General features: G+C 28.9%; 1 protein-coding gene across 4 annotated transcripts in view; it reads left to right on the top strand.

Annotated features, from left to right (window-relative positions):
- Window positions 1-19,929, top strand: part of LOC142325405 (tight junction protein ZO-3-like) — a 981,859-nt gene that overhangs the window by 830,628 nt on the left and 131,302 nt on the right. For all 4 annotated transcript variants that reach the window (XM_075367134.1, XM_075367133.1, XM_075367135.1 and 1 more), the window contains one exon: window positions 10,160-10,332. In XM_075367134.1, the coding sequence (XP_075223249.1) occupies window positions 10,160-10,332 (173 nt within the window). The remainder of the gene's footprint in view (window positions 1-10,159; window positions 10,333-19,929) is intronic.

The following is a 19,929-nucleotide window of genomic DNA, read 5'->3' as shown; positions in this document are numbered from 1 at the left end:
TTAATCTCTTCTTTTGAAAACGAAGTGTATAATTCTTCTGTTACAAAACAGTAAGTTTCCATGCTAACCTTACTTATTTTCTTTAAGTATTCATTAAAAAATATTGACTGGTGCAACGGTGTTTGGGTGGGTTCTGCATAATTTATTTTTGGCAACATTCTTTTATTTATTATAGCTCACCCCGCAGTGATTCGCTATTGCTAGATTTGGGTATATATATAAATTAAATGAACACAATTGAAAGTTTGATAAAACATTAAAAAATCTGACCGTTACGGAACTTCACAAAATTTATCCTTTCAGTTTTTCCATTTTCCCTATTTCCCCTTTTCCCAGCGCGTGAATCGGTCCAGTAGTTTTTTAGTTTATAACGGACACACAGGACAAAAACATTCATTTTTAAGATTTAATTTTCATTCATTTCAACCATAAGAAATTCATCTCCTCAATTCTGGATTTGAATACCGGTAAAGCTTGACATTTTTTATTTGCTACAAAGTTAATTTCTAATAAACGGTAAATTGTAATCGGCTATACTACCTATATTTATTAAAAATAATATATTAATAATAATAAATTATATTTTAATTTTATTTCAACAAAATAACCCTGCCTGTTTTGTCTTCCCCCTACGGGGTTGGGATGTGTAAATAGATTTTTTTTAAATTGCATTTGCTAATTAATAGTTGAGTGTTGTACGGTCTGTAATAGAAGCTGTTGCATAAATCCTCGTCAAATTGTTTAAAATAATTATATTGTTAATTTTGTTTTTGTTAACCAGACAGTGCAAATAGAAGCGACTACTTTTAAAATTACTGAAGTAATTAATTATTTTAAAATTATTTACCATTGTTTTAAATGAATGGTTTTATATATATATAATTTTAATTTAACATTGTTTTAATTAACCTTAAGTAAATACTCTGCATGTACGAATGATAAATTGTTACCTATGTTTTAAGGATAAATTGGACGCTATCCAATAAATTGTCAATCTGGTCTAACCACACTTATCAAGCAATCGTTTGTGTAAAAATGTCATTAGAGATGTTTAATAAATTATTAAAATTAATCGACATTTAAATTCCATTGAAGTTTGTCGATTGGCAAAGGGCCTTTATTTTAAATTACTGTAATTATAGTTTACTATCACACTCATTATGATTTGCGAATAAAATCTGAATTAAAAAAAAAAAAAACTATTTTGTAATACTGATGAAAAAGTCGTTTTTTTTTTACTTCAGATTTTATTCGCAAATGAAATAAATAAAATATTATTGAATCTAATAATAAACTATAACTAAAGCGATTTAAAAAAATAAAAGTTTTTAGTAGACAGCGTCCATCAGTACTGCAATGAGATTTAAATGTAGATTTAAACTTTCTATAACTGATAAATAATAACAGCTCAATTTTAAAGTGTTAAATTTTGTTTGTTTTATATTAAAATTTATTTACATATTTGATTATGTCATAAAATTGCTTCCTACTAAAACTGACTGTTGTACGGTTAATTCTCAGTATCGGTGGTGTAATAATGTTTTAGTATCTGACAGATTGAGTGTATTTTAATATAAGATTTTTAATTAAACATAACATTTCAATAAATAGTTTAATTATTTCTGTAAGTTTTTTTTTTTTTTTAATTGGATTAATGCATTAAAATAATATTATAGGTTACGGAATGAAAAGGTTTTATTTGTAGCTTTTCAATCATGTGATGTAATAAATTGTGTTTTATACGATTTAAACCTTTTTCTTTTCTGCATGTATTTGAAAATTTGGTACACAATACTCATAGGAAATACAACACTCTGTGTTTCATCTACTTTCCTGGTAGTCCAATTTCAGAGTTTCATAACTTCGTTGAGAGTATAAATTATTAGGAACTTTTAAGAATAGAATTTAAATAACATTCTATTTAAGAATAGAATTAAAAAATAACATTCTACGAGTCGGAGCGTGGAATGTTAGAAGCTTAAAAAAGGTTGGTAGGCTAGAAAATTTAAAAAGGGAAATGGATAGGGTGAATGTGGATATAGTAGGAATTAGTGAGGTTCGGTGGGAAGAGGAAGGCGACTTTTGGTCAGGTGATTTTAGAGTAATTAACTCAGCGTCAAATAATGGGCAGGCAGGAGTAGGTTTCGTGATGAACAAGAAGATAGGGAGGAGAGTGGAGTATTTCAAAACGCATAGCGATAGAATCATTGTAATAAGGATAAAATCAAAACCTAAACCGACAACGATTGTTAACGTTTATATGCCTACAAGCGCCCATGATGATGATGAGGTAGAGTGTGTATACGAAGAGATTGATGAAGCAATTAAACACGTAAAGGGAGATGAAAATTTAATAATAGTTGGAGATTGGAATGCAAGCATTGGAAAAGGCAAGGAAGGAAATATAGTGGGTGAATACGGGCTGGGCAAAAGGAATGAAAGAGGGGACCGACTTATAGAGTTTTGCACGAAGTATAATTTAGTAATTGCCAACACCCAATTTAAAAATCATAATAGAAGAATATACACTTGGAAAAAGCCAGGCGATACTGGAAGGTATCAGATAGATTATATCATGGTTAAGCAAAGATTTAGAAATCAACTCGTTGACTGCAAAACTTACCCTGGAGCAGACATTGATAGCGACCATAATTTGGTGATAATGAAATGTAGATTGGGGTTTAAAAACCTGAAGAAAAGTTGTCAGATGAATCGGTGGAATTTAGAGAAGCTTGAGGAAGAGGAGGTAAAGAAGATTTTTGAGGAGGACATCGCAAGAGGTCTGAGTAAAAAAGATATGGTAGAAAATGTAGAAGAAGAATGGGAGAATGTTAAAAAGGAAATTCTTAAATCAGCAGAAGCAAACTTAGGCGGAATAAAGAGAACTGGTAGAAAACCTTGGGTTTCAGACGATATATTGCAGCTGATGGATGAACGTAGAAAATATAAGAATGCTAATGATGAAGAAAGTAAAAGGAACTATCGGCAATTAAGAAATGCTATAAATAGGAAATGCAAACTGGCGAAAGAAGAGTGGATTAAAGAAAAGTGTTCAGAAGTGGAAAGAGAAATGAACATTGGTAAAATTGACGGAGCATACAGAAAAGTTAAGGAAAATTTTGGGGTACATAAATTAAAATCTAATAATGTGTTAAACAAAGATGGTACACCAATATATAATACGAAAGGTAAAGTCGATAGATGGGTGGAATATATTGAAGAGTTATACGGAGGAAATGAATTAGAAAATGGTGTTATAGAGGAAGAAGAGGAAGTTGAGGAGGATGAAATGGGAGAAACAATACTGAGATCTGAATTTAAGAGAGCATTAAAAGATTTAAATGGCAGAAAGGCTCCTGGAATAGACGGAATACCTGTAGAATTACTGCGCAGTGCAGGTGAGGAAGCGATTGATAGATTATACAAACTGGTGTGTAATATTTATGAAAAAGGGGAATTTCCGTCAGACTTCAAAAAAAGTGTTATAGTTATGATACCAAAGAAAGCAGGGGCAGATAAATGTGAAGAATACAGAACAATTAGTTTAACTAGTCATGCATCAAAAATCTTAACTAGAATTTTATACAGAAGAATTGAGAGGAGAGTGGAAGAAGTGTTAGGAGAAGACCAATTTGGTTTCAGGAAAAGTATAGGGACAAGGGAAGCAATTTTAGGCCTCAGATTAATAGTAGAAGGAAGATTAAAGAAAAACAAACCAACATACTTGGCGTTTATAGACCTAGAAAAGGCTTTCGATAACGTAGATTGGAATAAAATGTTCAGCATTTTAAAAAAATTAGGGTTCAAATACAGAGATAGAAGAACAATTGCTAACATGTACAGGAACCAAACAGCAACAATAACAATTGAAGAACATAAGAAAGAAGCCCTAATAAGAAAGGGAGTCCGACAAGGATGTTCCCTATCTCCGTTACTTTTTAATCTTTACATGGAACTAGCAGTTAATGATGTTAAAGAACAATTTAGATTCGGAGTAACAGTACAAGGTGAAAAGATAAAGATGCTACGATTTGCTGATGATATAGTAATTCTAGCCGAGAGTAAAAAGGATTTAGAAGAAACAATGAACGGCATAGATGAAGTCCTACGCAAGAACTATCGCATGAAAATAAACAAGAACAAAACAAAAGTAATGAAATGTAGTAGAAATAACAAAGATGGACCACTGAATGTGAAAATAGGAGGAGAAAAGATTATGGAGGTAGAAGAATTTTGTTATTTGGGAAGTAAAATTACTAAAGATGGACGAAGCAGGAGCGATATAAAATGCCGAATAGCACAAGCTAAACGAGCCTTCAGTAAGAAATATAATTTGTTTACATCAAAAATTAATTTAAATCTCAGGAAAAGATTTTTGAAAGTGTATGTTTGGAGTGTCGCTTTATATGGAAGTGAAACTTGGACAATCGGAGTATCTGAGAAGAAAAGATTAGAAGGTTTTGAAATGTGGTGCTATAGGAGAATGTTAAAAATCAGATGGGTGGATAAAGTGACAAATGAAGAGGTATTGCGGCAAATAGATGAAGAAAGAAGCATTTGGAAAAATATAGTTAAAAGAAGAGACAGACTTATAGGCCACATACTAAGGCATCCTGGAATAGTCGCGTTAATATTGGAAGGACAGGTAGAAGGGAAAAATTGTGTAGGTAGGACACGTTTGGAGTATGTAAAACAAATTGTTGGGGAAGTAGGATGTAGAGGGTATACTGAAATGAAACGACTAGCACTAGATAGGGAATCTTGGAGAGCTGCATCAAACCAGTCAAATGACTGAAGACAAAAAAAAAAAAAAAAAAAAGAATAGAATTTTATTGTTTATTTCCTTAGTGATCGGTTTCAATATGGCTGCCATTAAAAAAAAGCTATTTCGACTCTCTATAAAAATAGAATTTCTTTTTACAATGATCTATGTTTTAATAACACTTATTGTACGTACATATTTTCATAATTTCAATTAACTTAGGAAGGGTCGAAAAAGATGTAGGAATAAATATTTGGATTAAAAACTGGTGGTAGTCTTGACCGTCTATTAGGAAGTTGTTTCACATGAAACAGTCCGTAGATTACTACGCCTGCAGATGTTTGCGTTTGTGTGAAGTCGATGTATTATATTAAGCGCTTGTATCTTATATGAAAGAATATAAACCACTATAAGATATTTTAAATTTTGTAAAATAAATGTTTAAGCAATATTTGTTAATTTATTATGTATTTAAATCCATTTCGTTTTTATTTATTTTTCTTTACCAATTTCGAACTGTTTTTCTTTAGACTTTTCAGTAATTAAATTAACATTTTTTAAATTAGCTTTAACATTAGTTTTCTTATTTATTCATTCACCACAACATTTTTTATTAATATTTGCATCATTACCTCGATTAAATGTATGTATTTTAACTTGTCTTAACTAGTTTTTAAGTAAAGTATTGTTACATATGAGAAATTTTGATTTTATGTACTTCCTTGTACATTTTAAAATTAATTTTACGATAATAATAATAATTCAATAAAAAGATTAAAATATATATATATATGAAAAAATATCAGAAGTTATTAATGAAATAAAATTCTATGTACTTTTCATTCTGAAAAATTGAGTATATGTAAATTTAATAAGCGTGATGTGGTGTCTACATCAGATTTTTGAGTTTCAAACAAACGAATTTTTTTTTTTTTTATTTTATTAAAGTGTTTAGTATCATTCGCTTTTCTGTTTTTTTTCTCTTTAAATTATCATTTACTCGTGTACTCACAACTCGAGCAGCTTATCTAGACCACTCAATATTTTACTTATCACCTCGTGAAAAACTGTTCTACCATTCTGAAATTAAAAGGTAAATCAAGTTATTAGAAAAAAACCTTTAAACGTAATAAATAAAAAAAAATCTTTCAAGCGTATTTATGAAAAAGAATCAACTGATTTATGTTAAACTAAACAAGCTTCTTCGTTTTTACTTTTTATAATGTGTTCACCGATTTTTTTATACTTCATTTTAATGGTTTCTTTTTGATTATATTACTGCGTTTACGGGTAATCCAATAAAAGTTTTTCTTCTGTGTTCGGATGGAAATGATTTCGAAAGTAGGTTAAAAATGGTTATATATTTTATAAAAAAAGTTAGCCAGAAATACCCAAAGTTATAAAACTTAGACCTTTTTTTGCATTTACAAAACTTTCTTTTTCATAGTTACTTTCCTGGCATCTTAGCTCTAGAGTTGAGTTGCAAGAAGGAAAGTATGGTATTTTTTCAAAAAAAATTGAGTATGGGATTTTTTTGAAATCCGGAGATCCTAAAAAAAGAAAAAAGTGGGGTGTAATTTTCATATTTACGTGTGTTGGCGTGTTTGAAGCTTAATAAATTTGTACTTAATAAAGAGTTTTAATGAAATGTTTGCACAAATTTGTGTATTTGGAATAATTTGTCGGTATAAGTTTGGGGTTAATATCTCCAGAAGTTCTCGTAGATAGTTTCTTAGGGAGTCAATCTCTCAAAATTTTGCACCCCACTTTATATTAAGCTCATTACATGCGTACATGCTTATCTTATCATTTAAAAAAAATTGCCCCCAAGTTCTCCCCTCCCCAAATATCGAAAAAAATATTGCTATCCTTTTATTTATTGTTTATATATATTTTAACTGATTTTTTTTTTGTCTTCCTAAGCAAAGTAGCAGTGCAATTTTCTCCAAAAAAAGAATACTTGGAAGAATTATTGCGGTGGGGAGCAGATCAAAGTTTGAAGATATCGATTTTTTGAAGTTTTTAAAACTTCATTTAGTTTATTTACACTTTTAATAATAATATTATAAAAATTTTTATCATAATTCACCCCCGTTCCCAAATAAAGAAATCTTAGGTATTGATTTTGGGGAAAAAGTAGAAAAAAGTAAAAAATATCAATTTTTTTAAAGTTGTTGTTGTTGTTAACCTTTTTCATGTATAATTATTTTTCTGCTATGTAAGAATAAATAACCAATGCCAATAACAGGAAAGTAATAAATAACCAGAAAAGTAATAACAGATTTTTATATTTACAAATAAATATTTTGCTTGCAATGCTAAGGAAATTAACGATATAATTTTTTTTTTAATTTTGTTATTACAGTTGATTTTTACTTCCTTGTACGTAGTAAATGAAGTATTGTGGTCGCGAAAAATTTCGGTGTTCTTAAATGGTTTATTTTCGGTTTTCGGAAATGGATATTTCAACGGAAATATTCATTTTGGCCATCGCTGAATCCATTTTGACTAGTTTCAGCGTGATGTCTGTATGTACGTATGTTTGTATCTCGCATAACTTAAAAACGATTAGCCGTAGGATGTTAAAATTTTCGATTTAAAACTTTTGTAACGTCTAGTTGTGCACCTCCCTTTTTGATTGCAATCGGCTGAACCAAAATTTGGATTTTGGACTTTTTCTTAACTGCAGTAACACGCGCTCATTGAGAGCTTTTCAACGATATATCAAAAGTTGTACTTATTTTTACTGGTTCCAGAGTTATAGGTAAGTAAAATTTTAACAAATGAAATTAAGAGATTTGGATCTTAAAGGGAAGGCACATCGGTTCGAATCAGACCATCTTCTTTTCTTTTTTTAAATTTAAATTATTGATTTATTAATAATTATTAACCCGTGATTGGAAAAAACGTTTTATAATAAATAATTATTCAATAATATCAATAAAAAAAAGTATAAATATATAAAAATCAAAAGTTATTAGTGAAATAAAATCTTAGATACTTTTAAAAATGTGTATATGTAATTAAATAGGCATTATTACGTAATTACGAGTATTATACGTTGTTATTATTACGTTATTTAATGGTATTTAGGCATTATTATTATTATGTAATAGATTTTGTGAAACGTCTGATTATTTAATATTAATTTAAATTTATGATTTAGATTCCTATTATTTTTGGATTTTCTAGTTTAATTTTATTTATTCAGAAATTTCTGTTTAATTTCGTCTACATTAAGGTTAACTACAACGTGATTGAAAAATAGACCCTCACAAGAACAACTTATACACTGAATCATACATGCCCGATCTATAATATAATCTAAAAGTGCAAAAATTCTCATCTTTTAGTTCATTACTCTGATATTGTCGGACAATATTCTTCCTAAGTAGGAGTTGATCATCATCTCATTTATTTGTTTTTTGTTTCAATCATTTAATCGCTCTTTGGTTTGATATAGTTCTTTTGATTTTAATTTGTGTACACGTTCTCTAGTTTTCAAATTTTTTCTCTTCATATTCATTTCCTCTCTTAATTTTTTATACTTTCCTCGGTCTTAACATTTTGTTCCTCTTTATATTTATTATCTTCTCTTAATCTTTTTATTCTTTCTTTGTTTGCAACATTTTCTTCCTGTTTATTTTTTTTTTTTTGGTTTGCAACATTTTCTTCCTTTTTCATTTTCATTTTTTTTAACTTTTTATTAAATTTAAATATATTTATTTATTAATAATTAGTAATCTCTGATTGTAAAAAAATATATTACAAAAATAATAATTCAATGATAATAATAATAAAAAAAAAAATTCAGTTATTAGTAAAAATAACCCTTTTTGTACTTTTAAAAATGTGTATATGTAATAAATTACATATACACACCTACCTATTGTACGCCTATTAAAATAGGCGTACAAGGAAGTCAGGTGGTATCTACATCAGATATTTTTACTACAGTTAAAAGAAATACAAATTGCCTTTTCCTTACGTTATTATGTGAATATATCAGTATATTTTTTATTTAACATTACACCTTTATGAATATATATTTTATTGTTTTATTATTACATATAATAATAATAATTTTCAGTTATTTATAATTTGTAAAATAATATCTTGAGAGTAAACATATAAGTTGTAAATATTTATTATGGTTTAGAGGTTTGCGCTGCTCATAAATTTAACTCGGATTGTCTTGTTTAATTTACTGCAAATTAAAATGTAACATATTTCTCTTGGGAAAATTCATTTTTAATGTAACACCTTGTACTCGTAATTAAATCAGATGTTTATATCGTAGTTTACGCATAATATACTACTGGTTTTGATTAAAAATTTCTATTCGATTTTACCTTTTTATTTTTATTTATTTATTAATTTTTTTGAAAAGTAAAAAGAGTAATCTACATAAATAGAATTTTTTTTTTTTAATAATGAAAATTTTAAAATTTATTTTTTCAGTTTTTCTTTCTAAAGCTGTAGATTATTATTAATACAGTGTTCTTTTAAGTTTGTACTTTTTATTTTAAAATTCTTTTTCTTGTTATAAATCTTACTCAGTTTTAATACTTTTATAAAAAGCACGTAATTATTATATAATTTTTTTTATCTTTATAATACGTTGGAAGAAAATCATGTAGTTCATTATTATTATTTTTTTTTTTTATATAACAGGTGTTATTTGCATTTCAGGCTCCGGAATTGTATTAATAAAACACGTTTGCTGTATGTAATTTTAATATATTTTGAATTTTTTTCGTTGTTGAAGTTATTAATAATCGTGTTTTCTAATTATTATTTTATTGATTGCCAATTTTGTTTTAATTAGATATTAATATTATTTTTTAATTAAATTTTTTCTCTGTTGTAACATTCTTGCATTTTATCGTTGATTCATTTCAACATTTGAATTTATTTTAATTATAGTTACATCAAATTTTTATGTGTATTATTATTATTATTTAAGTTATCACTTGATCAATTATGATGAAATTTCGTTGAGAATTTTATATTAAGCAAAATATTTAATTTCAAAGTTAACTATATATATATATATATATAGTTACTGCTGCTTAATTTTATTTTAAATATACCAGTTACACAAAAGTCTCTTTAAATAAATATTGTACACTTTACTTTACGTTACTGTAAATAGTACCAACTTATTTACGGTATCGTTTTTCTGTATAAAGATAGTTAATTAACTACTGCTGGATTACTATATTTTTAATGCAGTGTATTTCATGTTTTGATATACGAATGTATTTGCGTATGTAAGCACGAGAAAGGTCTTTTGTTATTTATGTTAATATATTCCTTGTAAGTAAATAACTTATTAAAGTGTAATATTTATGTAATATGTTATTTGAGAGGGATTTTCGTAATTTGTTTGTTCAGGGAGGCGAGAGGATTGTATGGGAATTTCATCAGGTGACATTGACACGTGTGCCGGGCTATGGTTTCGGCATCGCTGTCAGTGGCGGCCGGGACAATCCTCATTTTACAAATGGAGACCCCTCCATCGCAATATCGGACGTCTTAAAGGCTGGTCCGGCCGAGGGAAAACTCCTGTAAGTATAATATTAATCTTTTATGTTTATTTAAATTATCGATTTATTTTATGTTACGTTAGACAATAAAGTATTAGTTTTACGTTTTAAATTTGTTTTGGTTGTCGTAATAAATTTTATGTTTGTTACGTTTGTTTAATCCAATTTAAAATAGAATAGAAATCAATGCGCGTAATGTATAGTTACGTAAGGCGACCTTTCAATTTTTATCAGTGCGGTAAGCATATCAAATGATGGATCATCGATATGTCAATCAGTTGTCGAATTTTAAGTGATGTATTCTTTTTCTGCGTTTTATTTAATCTCCACTTTTTGAATTCTTATGTAAATATAACTTACGGCACTTATTGTCTCACGGGATTTCGATTTTATGTGATTAGTTATTACATCTTGTTAGTGATTAGTGTGTTAAATTATGATTTTATTCTTTTATGTACCGGTACAACTTAAATTCAAACGGTTTCCCTTCCAATTGGTTTACTTTATACATTTAACGTGTAACTCTTCTACAATCGTAAGAATATTTTATATTATCCATAAAACAACTGATGTTTAGTGAGAAAAGATAAGTTTAGTATTCTAAAATATTATCAGTAATTTTATATTGTAAAATTGAGCATCAGCCGTGTTTCATTGTGAAAAAATATTTGCATCACCCCGAGGAATTGGGTGGATGAGTACTGGTGTTTATTTTGGAAACTTGAGCAGTTTCCTTCGGGAAAGAAAAACATTTTGTTAGTATACATCTGATCAGTCAATTTATGTTTCCATATTTAAAAATAATCCCGATTGAATAAACCGATTTCCCTTCGAGTTACGAGTATAAGCAGAAAGTTACTCACTATTTGGAGAAGGCTATTCCATTGTTTGTCTTTTGATCAGTTTTTCATAAGAACAGGTTCTTAAAGTTGAAACCAAATTCCTGCTCGAGCTAATGCAGTGGATTCTGCGAGCTGTGGGAATGTTAAATGCATTCCTTCTCTATGTAATCTGGTGGAGTGCGGCCTCCCGTTGATTTGACTGATGGTTGCATGTAAACTTTAACGTCTGTCGGAAAAACATGCCTCCCAATTTTCCTCAAAACAATTCAATACACTTAGGTTTTTCTGTTAATAAAATTTTATGGAAGAATATTGGAAAGTGTACATTAAAAATTCTCGTATAGGAGTGAAAATGACTATACAGCCTTTCGAAATTATTTTATGGAAGGATTATTCTGTAAACGCAAAATTTATTGATTTAAGGAAATTATAGTAACACCCCTGCTTTTATGAAGCATTTAAAGCCCATTTATTTATATTACATAACTCAGAACTATGCTGCAAGAAGGAAATTCTGGTATTAGTAAAAAAATGAGGTGTGAATTTTCCCCCCATTTCTCGATGTTTCATGATCCAAGGACCCCGTAAAACAAAAAAAGTGTGTATAGGAGTTGGTAATGTTCGTAAGTAATGACGTGCGTTAACGTATTTGAAGATTGATAACTTTTGACTGGAAAAACCGATGTTGATAAAATTTAGTACAGAGATTCGTGGATATGGGGCAATTTGTTGGTAGAATTTTGGGGTACATATTTCCAGGTGGTGGAAGGTTTGGGGCCAAGTTTCTTAAAATTTTACAAATACAACCCCACATTTTATTTAGCTCAGTACATGCTTATCTTAGCATATATTTTTTTTAATTTGCCCCAAATTTCCCTCTACCCCAAAAATCTAAAAAAAACCTATCTTATTATTTATTGCATATTTTTTAACCGAATTTTTTAAATGTCTATGCCAATAACAAAATTCTTCCTAGGCCTTAGTGCAAGCTATCCATAAAAAAGAAAATTTGGGGAAGTATTGGGGAGGAGCCGATCAAAGTTTAAAAATATCGATATTTTAAAATTTATCAAAACTTTTCTGAATTTAAAATAATACAATTTTAGTTTTATTACAATAAAATTCGTCATACTTCACTTGAAGCCCACCAAAAATAAATCTTAGTAAACTTTTTATTGGTTGTACATTTGTTAATGGAATTTTTTTAGTTTTATCCATTTAACATAGTTGAAATAGAAAAATCAAAACAAAATTTGGAAGATGATTTTGGAGATTGGGAGCAGAAAAAATAAAAAATTACGATTTTTTTTTGAATCATTAAACATTTAGTTTATTTAAACATGTAATATTGCAATAAAACTCATCATAAACTATCCCAACCCCAAAAAGGAAATGAAAGGTAACTTTTTTCATGTATAATTATTTTTCCATTATATAAGAATAAATAAATAGCCAGGAAAAAATTTGTTGTCAAATTTTTTTCTGCAGGTAAGTAATATTTTTTTGATGTGCTTTTGCCCGTTTAAGGTTTTACACCAAATATAAAATAAGTAATCTCCGTAAGATTTATTAAATTCCTATTTAGTTAGTTCTAGTGCGTAACGTAAGAAAGAAACAGATTGATTTAATTGTAGTTGTATGGAATTTAAACAGGATAATTTTTATAAGAATTTTCTAAATTTTATTACCTACTTTAAATGACACAAACCCACACAGGCGTAACAAAAGAAGTAGTATCATAGCCCCTTCTACACTGAGCCATAATACATTGTTGTAGTAACTTATACCAAGCCTTATGTTGATAAAACCCTGCGAGCAACTTATTGATTTTTTCCAACACAATACTTTGGCTCTGTAATGAGCGTCATTACTTTCAGAGTAAATATCTTTTGACTAGTGCCACTTGTAGTTAAGATACTTGGATGCGTCTCACTGTCATAAGAAATGCTAGAAGAGAATTAAAAATATTCACTTTTCATTCAGTTCTTTGTTTGGTCTACGATGCACTGTCTCGAATTTGCAGGAGTGATTGGGCTGTCTGTGCTTCTTATTTGCACGTTGTTTGTTTGTTGTGTCTGTGTGCACGATCGCGAATTTGATGTAATTAGTCTTATCAGTTCAAAAAATAATGAGTTGAAGAACGGATTTATTTGTTGAAAACTTATATTAAAATGAATTTATGTAATTTAGTATTAATTTATTTAATTTGCAAAATGAATTCTAGAAGGCTATTCGTATGTTTCTTATAGAATGAATTACTTGTATTTTTTTACTTTTAGGTATCAATTTAATGGCACAGCTGCTGTTATACGAGTTTCATTTCGGTAAGCTTAACGGTTTGATAGAAAAGATGGGGTAGAAAATAAGTGGAATAGAACAAATAGATAGGGGTTCTTCAGGAAAAGCTGCTTAATTAGCGTTGGGAAGTTAATCCTATGAGTAAAGAAGGTTTGGGGAAAGAATTCCCTCGAAGCAGGTTGTAGCACTAATGGTTCCAATCTAATCCGTGAATGACAGATTATTTTGTATCATGTTTGTTATAAGGATTCCTTTTGTGTTGTTTTTTTTTAAATCTTCTCCGTACGTTGGGTGTATTTATAGAAAGGTGTATAGAATTTTATATTTCGCATATAGAGTTGTGTATTATATTTATTTATTTATTCTCTTATTGAACGATAAAATGTAAGGATTCGTTATCCGTTGTTTTTATTAAAATATTCAGTAATTAAAGAAATATAGTACATCATTCGACTGCGTGAATTATTGTATTTAATAAAACAAAAGGTTTCTGTTACGTTGAACAATATTTTTAGTAATACTGATAAATAGTATCGTTCTGTTTTAAACCGATAATTCCTTCGAAATAATTTAATAAAATGTATTTTATTTCATATTATTTTATGATATTAAGTGTTATATTTCAATCCTTTCCCTCTCATGATAAGAATAATCAATCGTAGAGTAAAAATTTAAGCCTGTCTTTATTCTAATTATTGGTTGTGGTTTTAGAATCCTATATACGTAAATAATATACGTTAGCATCCCCGTCGCGGCTTCGTCCGTCGTGCTGTATGGTTCACTTGTGTTTTCTGTCGCGGGTAATTTTTTTTTTAATTTTATATTTTTTAGGAGGCAAGTGCAGCCAGTCGGGTCGCGTGCGACGCGACTGGCACTGGCACTGGTACATCGTCTCAGCCCTTAGAAAATAGAAATTCATAAAAATTCGAAAATGGTTTTTGGTAATTTGTCTGAGTTGTATTTACAGGTCCAAATGTAGTGAATATCTGATTTAGTGTAATCGGAAATGGGGAAAATTTGAAATCATTCAACATATTTTTTTACTTTTCTTAACCCTTCCTTCGAGAAATTAAAACAAAATTGCTCCGATTTCAAAAAAATTCAAAAATCCATTTTAACCTTTTAAACTTGGAATTTCAAAATTTGAAAAAATTAGTTTTTAGATATTCACATGAAAATTACACTCACAAAAATCAAGTTGATATCTAAATTTGTTACGTGAAATTAAAAAAAAAATTGTAAATGTCATTGTTATTCAGTTTCCTTTAAACTCGGAATTTCAAAAATTCATTCTTAGTGTACTTATACCGGTAAGAAGAACGTACAAAATTATTTTTTAAGTAGTTTTTGATGAGTGTTGATTTTGGATCACGACATGTTGTTTTATATATATATATATATATATATATATATATATATACTCGCAATTAGTATGCCAATCTTTTCCGGATGTCCAACTATCCGGACTGCGTATATCCGCACTAGCAATTAAAACAGAATTAATGTAGTATTTAAAAGATATAAAATACTCTTCAAATAAAACTACTGTTGCTTCTACAGGAAATATATCTTTTATTGATCTTTGTTTATACTATGTTTTTTGAATGACGTTTTTCAATTCGTTTAGCAGAAAGTGCAAACGTAAATTAAGCCAGTTTTTTTACTACGTATTTATAAAATTAATTTCTTGAAAAGATTGATGGAAACACATTAATTATTGAAGTATGAACTAAGACGTTATGATGTAATAATCTGCATCCTAAGCTGTCACGTGAAAAAAGCTTATGAATGTTTGTCTATCAATATGAACTGCTCGAGCGACAAAAAGAAAATCAACATTAAAGCGAGTGTAGATTACATTTTACCGACTTTTGAAAGAAAAGTAGTAGGTATTACTTTCGGTCGCAAGAATGGTGGGAGGGGTTGAGAATGAATTCTCTTTACGATTGAAGGTATGAGGAGTACGAAAATACCATTCACTTAAACTGAGGTTTCTTTTATATGTTAACACATATATATTTATAGGTCTACGTATAAACTTTAGTGGCTCGAAAATCTCAAAAAGTCATTGAAATTTAGATATGCTGTAATAGTGTATCTGAATTTGTGCACGTGAAAATTTAATGAAGAGTTACTTTCTTGAGTTAAGCTCAATTTAATATCGAAAAAATTTTAACGGGGAAAGTTAGAAGCGTGGGTTCGTTATGATGCTGCAAGTTGGAACATTGAGATTCCTTTGTCTGCGGTATCGTTCTATTGTTAGCAATGTTGATCGGCGTATTCAGGTAGCATTATTTACTTTGAGGGTCATGATGACTGGGTATGCATCTGAACGAGGCAGAAGGAGACAAAATAAAACAACTAAAAGTCGTTGCGCTGAACTCCGCAAGAATTTTTTTTTGAGAAGTAGCGTTTTGATTAATGACTAACTAAATTTTATTCTATTAAAAGTAATGTAATTTTTTCGATTTTTTTTGTTCTTAGGAAATGGTGTTTTTTATAACACAATAATACAGAGTGTTCGGTAAGTGATGCAACCGTATGGAAGAATGTTTCCTTCTTTTGTTGGATGTTTAATTAAGGAAAAATGGGTTATACAATCCAACAGAGAATATTCATTGTCTTCCAATATATTAGATGTACCAGTTATGCTCAGACCCAGAATGTCTTCACAGAAAAGTATGATGTGGATGGGTACTTACGTATTAACGCTACCGCAGCTACAGCTTTATTTAAAATTGAGTATTTATTTTATTGAGTCTTTATTCATTTTAAGAAATGGTTATTTATATTTATTTATTTTATAAATATAATTTAACCAAACTTAACCTACGCTCGTTTCGCTCGCTAACCTTGACTAATTAACACTGTATTTTTTTAAATAATTACACCGTAATTGTTATTTAAATAATAAATAAATGCAATAATTACTGAATTTATTAAATAAATACTCAAAAAATTACGGTGTTATTAAGTCAAGGTTAGCGAGTGAAGCGAGCGTAGTTTAAGTTTGGTTAAATTATATTTATAAATAACCATTTATTAAAATTAATAAAGAGACTGTTTTGAATCTATGTTAAACTCTATATCGCCCATTTTCCACCGAAATCCGATTGACTACTTTGTTTTTAAATAAAGCTGTAGCTACGGTGGCGTTAATACGTAAGTACCTGTAGATGCATCAAACAAGTCCTTCATCAAGTGGCTGTACGAAAAGTTGCAAGAGACAGGGAATCTGGCAGATACAGCCAAAAGCGGTCAACCGAAAGTGTTGACGTCGGAATGTTGAGCGACTTGCAAGCTACATATGTTGCTAGTTCCAAAAAGTCTGTGCGATGCTTATCTAGCCAGTCTGGACTTTCCGTTAGTAGTGCCTACATGGTATTGGGCAAGCGCTTAAAGATGCATCCGTACAGAATTTGTGTTGCTCACGGGTTGTTGCCTGCAGACACTGGAAAACGTACAGCTTTCCGTCAGGGATTCATGTTATGTAACGCCAGATTAGGAAGAACTCGATGACTGGTTTTGGTCTGATAAGGCATAGCTCCACCGATGATGGAGCCGGGTCTTTATGTAAATCTCCGATGTTAAAGCCAACATTATTTTTTTATTATAATCTTCTTTCGTTTTGTACCAAAAATTATCAGTATTTTCATTTTAATTATTTATATTTTACCACCAATTCTAAAGTCACCAGTGAAATTTATCTGTTGATGAAAGTTCTTATTCGTATTACAGTTATTTTTAAGTTTTCATTTTTAAAAACAAACCGTTTTGTATCTTAATACTGCATTAACATTCTCTTTCAGTTAAGAGGTTAAAGTACTTTTAACGAGGTATAAGGGATAAAGTCAACTTGCTTCACTGTTAACGGGTTCCAAGAAGCTTATAAATTCATAACGCAGTCAATGTCGGTCGTTCGCGTATGCTATTGTTTGTTTATTTTATTTTTTAATATATATAAAATGATAAATAGAAGTGAGTCACTGAATTGATTGTAAATAATCGTAAAAGGATTCAGAAAAGTTGAACAAATTGACGAGCTATTTATTTTTTTAGAATTTTTATGAAATATTTTCCCTTCAGTAGAATTCTCGTACATCAATAACTTTTTATTACTTTTCAAATTTATCCCGATGTTTTCAGTGAAATTAATTAATTTCTTTTTGAGATAAAAATTAAATGAGTTTATGCAAAAAAATCCAATATATCTCTTTAATAACCAATGAAGTAAGAGGCTTATTTGGCTTGTATATGAAAAGCTAGGAAAGGATTTAGTTTTTTTTTACAACTTTTTACAACGATCAATTCGATTCGTAATATTTTTATATGAATTTTAGTAGTATTAATATTTGGTGTAAATTGTCTTGTTTATCTGTACTTTATCTTTAATTTATTTTTATCAATTTTTTACATACATACATGTCAGTACATACATACGTACGTATTGACATCACGCCTAAACTAGTCAAAATGGATTCAGAGTTGGTCAAAATGGATATTTCCGTTGAAATCTGAAAATTGAAATTTTTCGCGATCACAATATTTTCTTTACTTCGTACAAGGAAGTAAAAACACAAAATTGATTTAAATGAAATTGTATCAAATGATTTCATTTTTATTTTGCAACCGAAAATAAATACATTATTATTATAATAACTCAAAATAATGGAGTGTACAATAAAATATTTTTCAAAATAAAAATTGTTTGATATTAGTAAGTTACATTGAATTAATGCATTTAAAAAAAAAAAGATTTCAGTGTGTATTGAAAGCAATTTTAAAGTGAAAATTGATAAAATGTTCCTTCAGTACATTTTATATCTTTTTTGCGTTTTGACCATATTATGTTGCGATTATCTAAAAAAAAAAAAAACGGTAGTAATTATCTAAAAACTGTTTTGTTCGTCGAATTTTTCTTAAAAATCAAGCATCGATTGATTAATGTTTATTTAAAAGAAGTTAGATGATCCAAGATAGCGGGCAGAAATTTTAACCTTTCTTTAAAGTAGCATTTTTGAATCTGTACACATTTGCACTTGTTTCTATTACTTAGTCATACTAAGTTTTCTACTACAAAGCAGTTTTCTGACTTTTATAATACTGTATATATATATATATATTGTTTTCTTTTCTACCTATTCGTAGTGTATAATATTTTGTACGCTGAGCAATGTGTAACTTAAAAGTTGTGTTTAAAGGTAACTAAATACAAATTTTTATCGTGAGCATTGCTCGTAACGCCATTGCTACCAACTATGAGTAAGCTCGATACTGTCTCCTCTTGAACAATGTTCATAATAGAACACAATAAATATATAAATTCAGATAGTGCCAATTTGCAGATAAAACAGAACACGATTTTAAAAATAATTAACATTTCTTTAATAAATAAATGTAAATTAATTTGAAAAATTATTATACTCACTGATTACTACTATTTGATTTAAATTTTACATATATATTTTGATTAATAGTTAAAAATCTGTAAAAAAATGCAAAAAAAGTATTATTTTTATTGAAAAAAAGAAAATCGTAAATAATTACAATTTTATTATTAATTTTTTTTTTAATATATAAACAGTGTTGAATAATTTTTATTTTGACATTTATCTAGAACCCTTTAAAAATCTCGAGGAGGCAGAAATCGACGATAATGGGAAGAGGTGGATAGTGATAAAAAGACAATATATCCACAGAGGGTCCGCGTATAGAGATAAACGAATTTACCCATAGTTTGTTTTTAGTCCTTAGATAGTTTCTCCACACATCCCGTCCAAAATTCATCGGGTAATCTAGGTACTTTACCCATGTCGGATGGAGCATGTATATGACCGTCAGCTTAAGTATGTGTTGAGCAAAGAAAAAAAATCTCCGATAAATTAGTCACACGAGAACAGAATATAGGCTTTATTTTCCGCCTATCGCGCGAATTGTTGGCGTGTGGAAGTATCCAATTTAACTATAAACTGTTCGGTCAGATCCCCACTGGACGGTATTGTTACATCTTATCTTACCATTAGCGTTAAATGACCGTCTTCTAATTAGAATTTACGATGTAACTTACTTGTGTGTATGGCGCTAGTATGTGTTTTATGATTCATTCCCGTAATTACGTAAGTTTATTTACTACACTTGTTAATGTATAGTGTATGCACTTGCATTATTATTATCCATTTCTGTCTCGTGTAGTTAAAACATTTATTAATTAAAACTTTTACAATGAGTTTTATAAAATTTGATTAAACATTACTTGATTTCATTATGAAGTAATTTAGAACGTAACCTTAATTTGTTTAATAACGATCGATTTTTATTAGTTTTTAATTGCGGTCGTTGCACAATTCTGTCATCAAAAACTTTAATAAGTTTATTTAATTATTTATGTTTTTTTTTCAGTATTCTTTCAAATTGAAAAATCATTTAGGATACGCTTTCAGTCATTAACATTTTAATAGTTTTTTCGTTCAAATTATCG

This window comes from Lycorma delicatula, chromosome 5 (genome assembly GCF_047948215.1).
Source record: "Lycorma delicatula isolate Av1 chromosome 5, ASM4794821v1, whole genome shotgun sequence".
Classification (NCBI taxonomy): Eukaryota; Metazoa; Arthropoda; class Insecta; order Hemiptera; family Fulgoridae; genus Lycorma; species Lycorma delicatula.
This window is presented reverse-complemented; position numbering and strand designations above follow the sequence as displayed.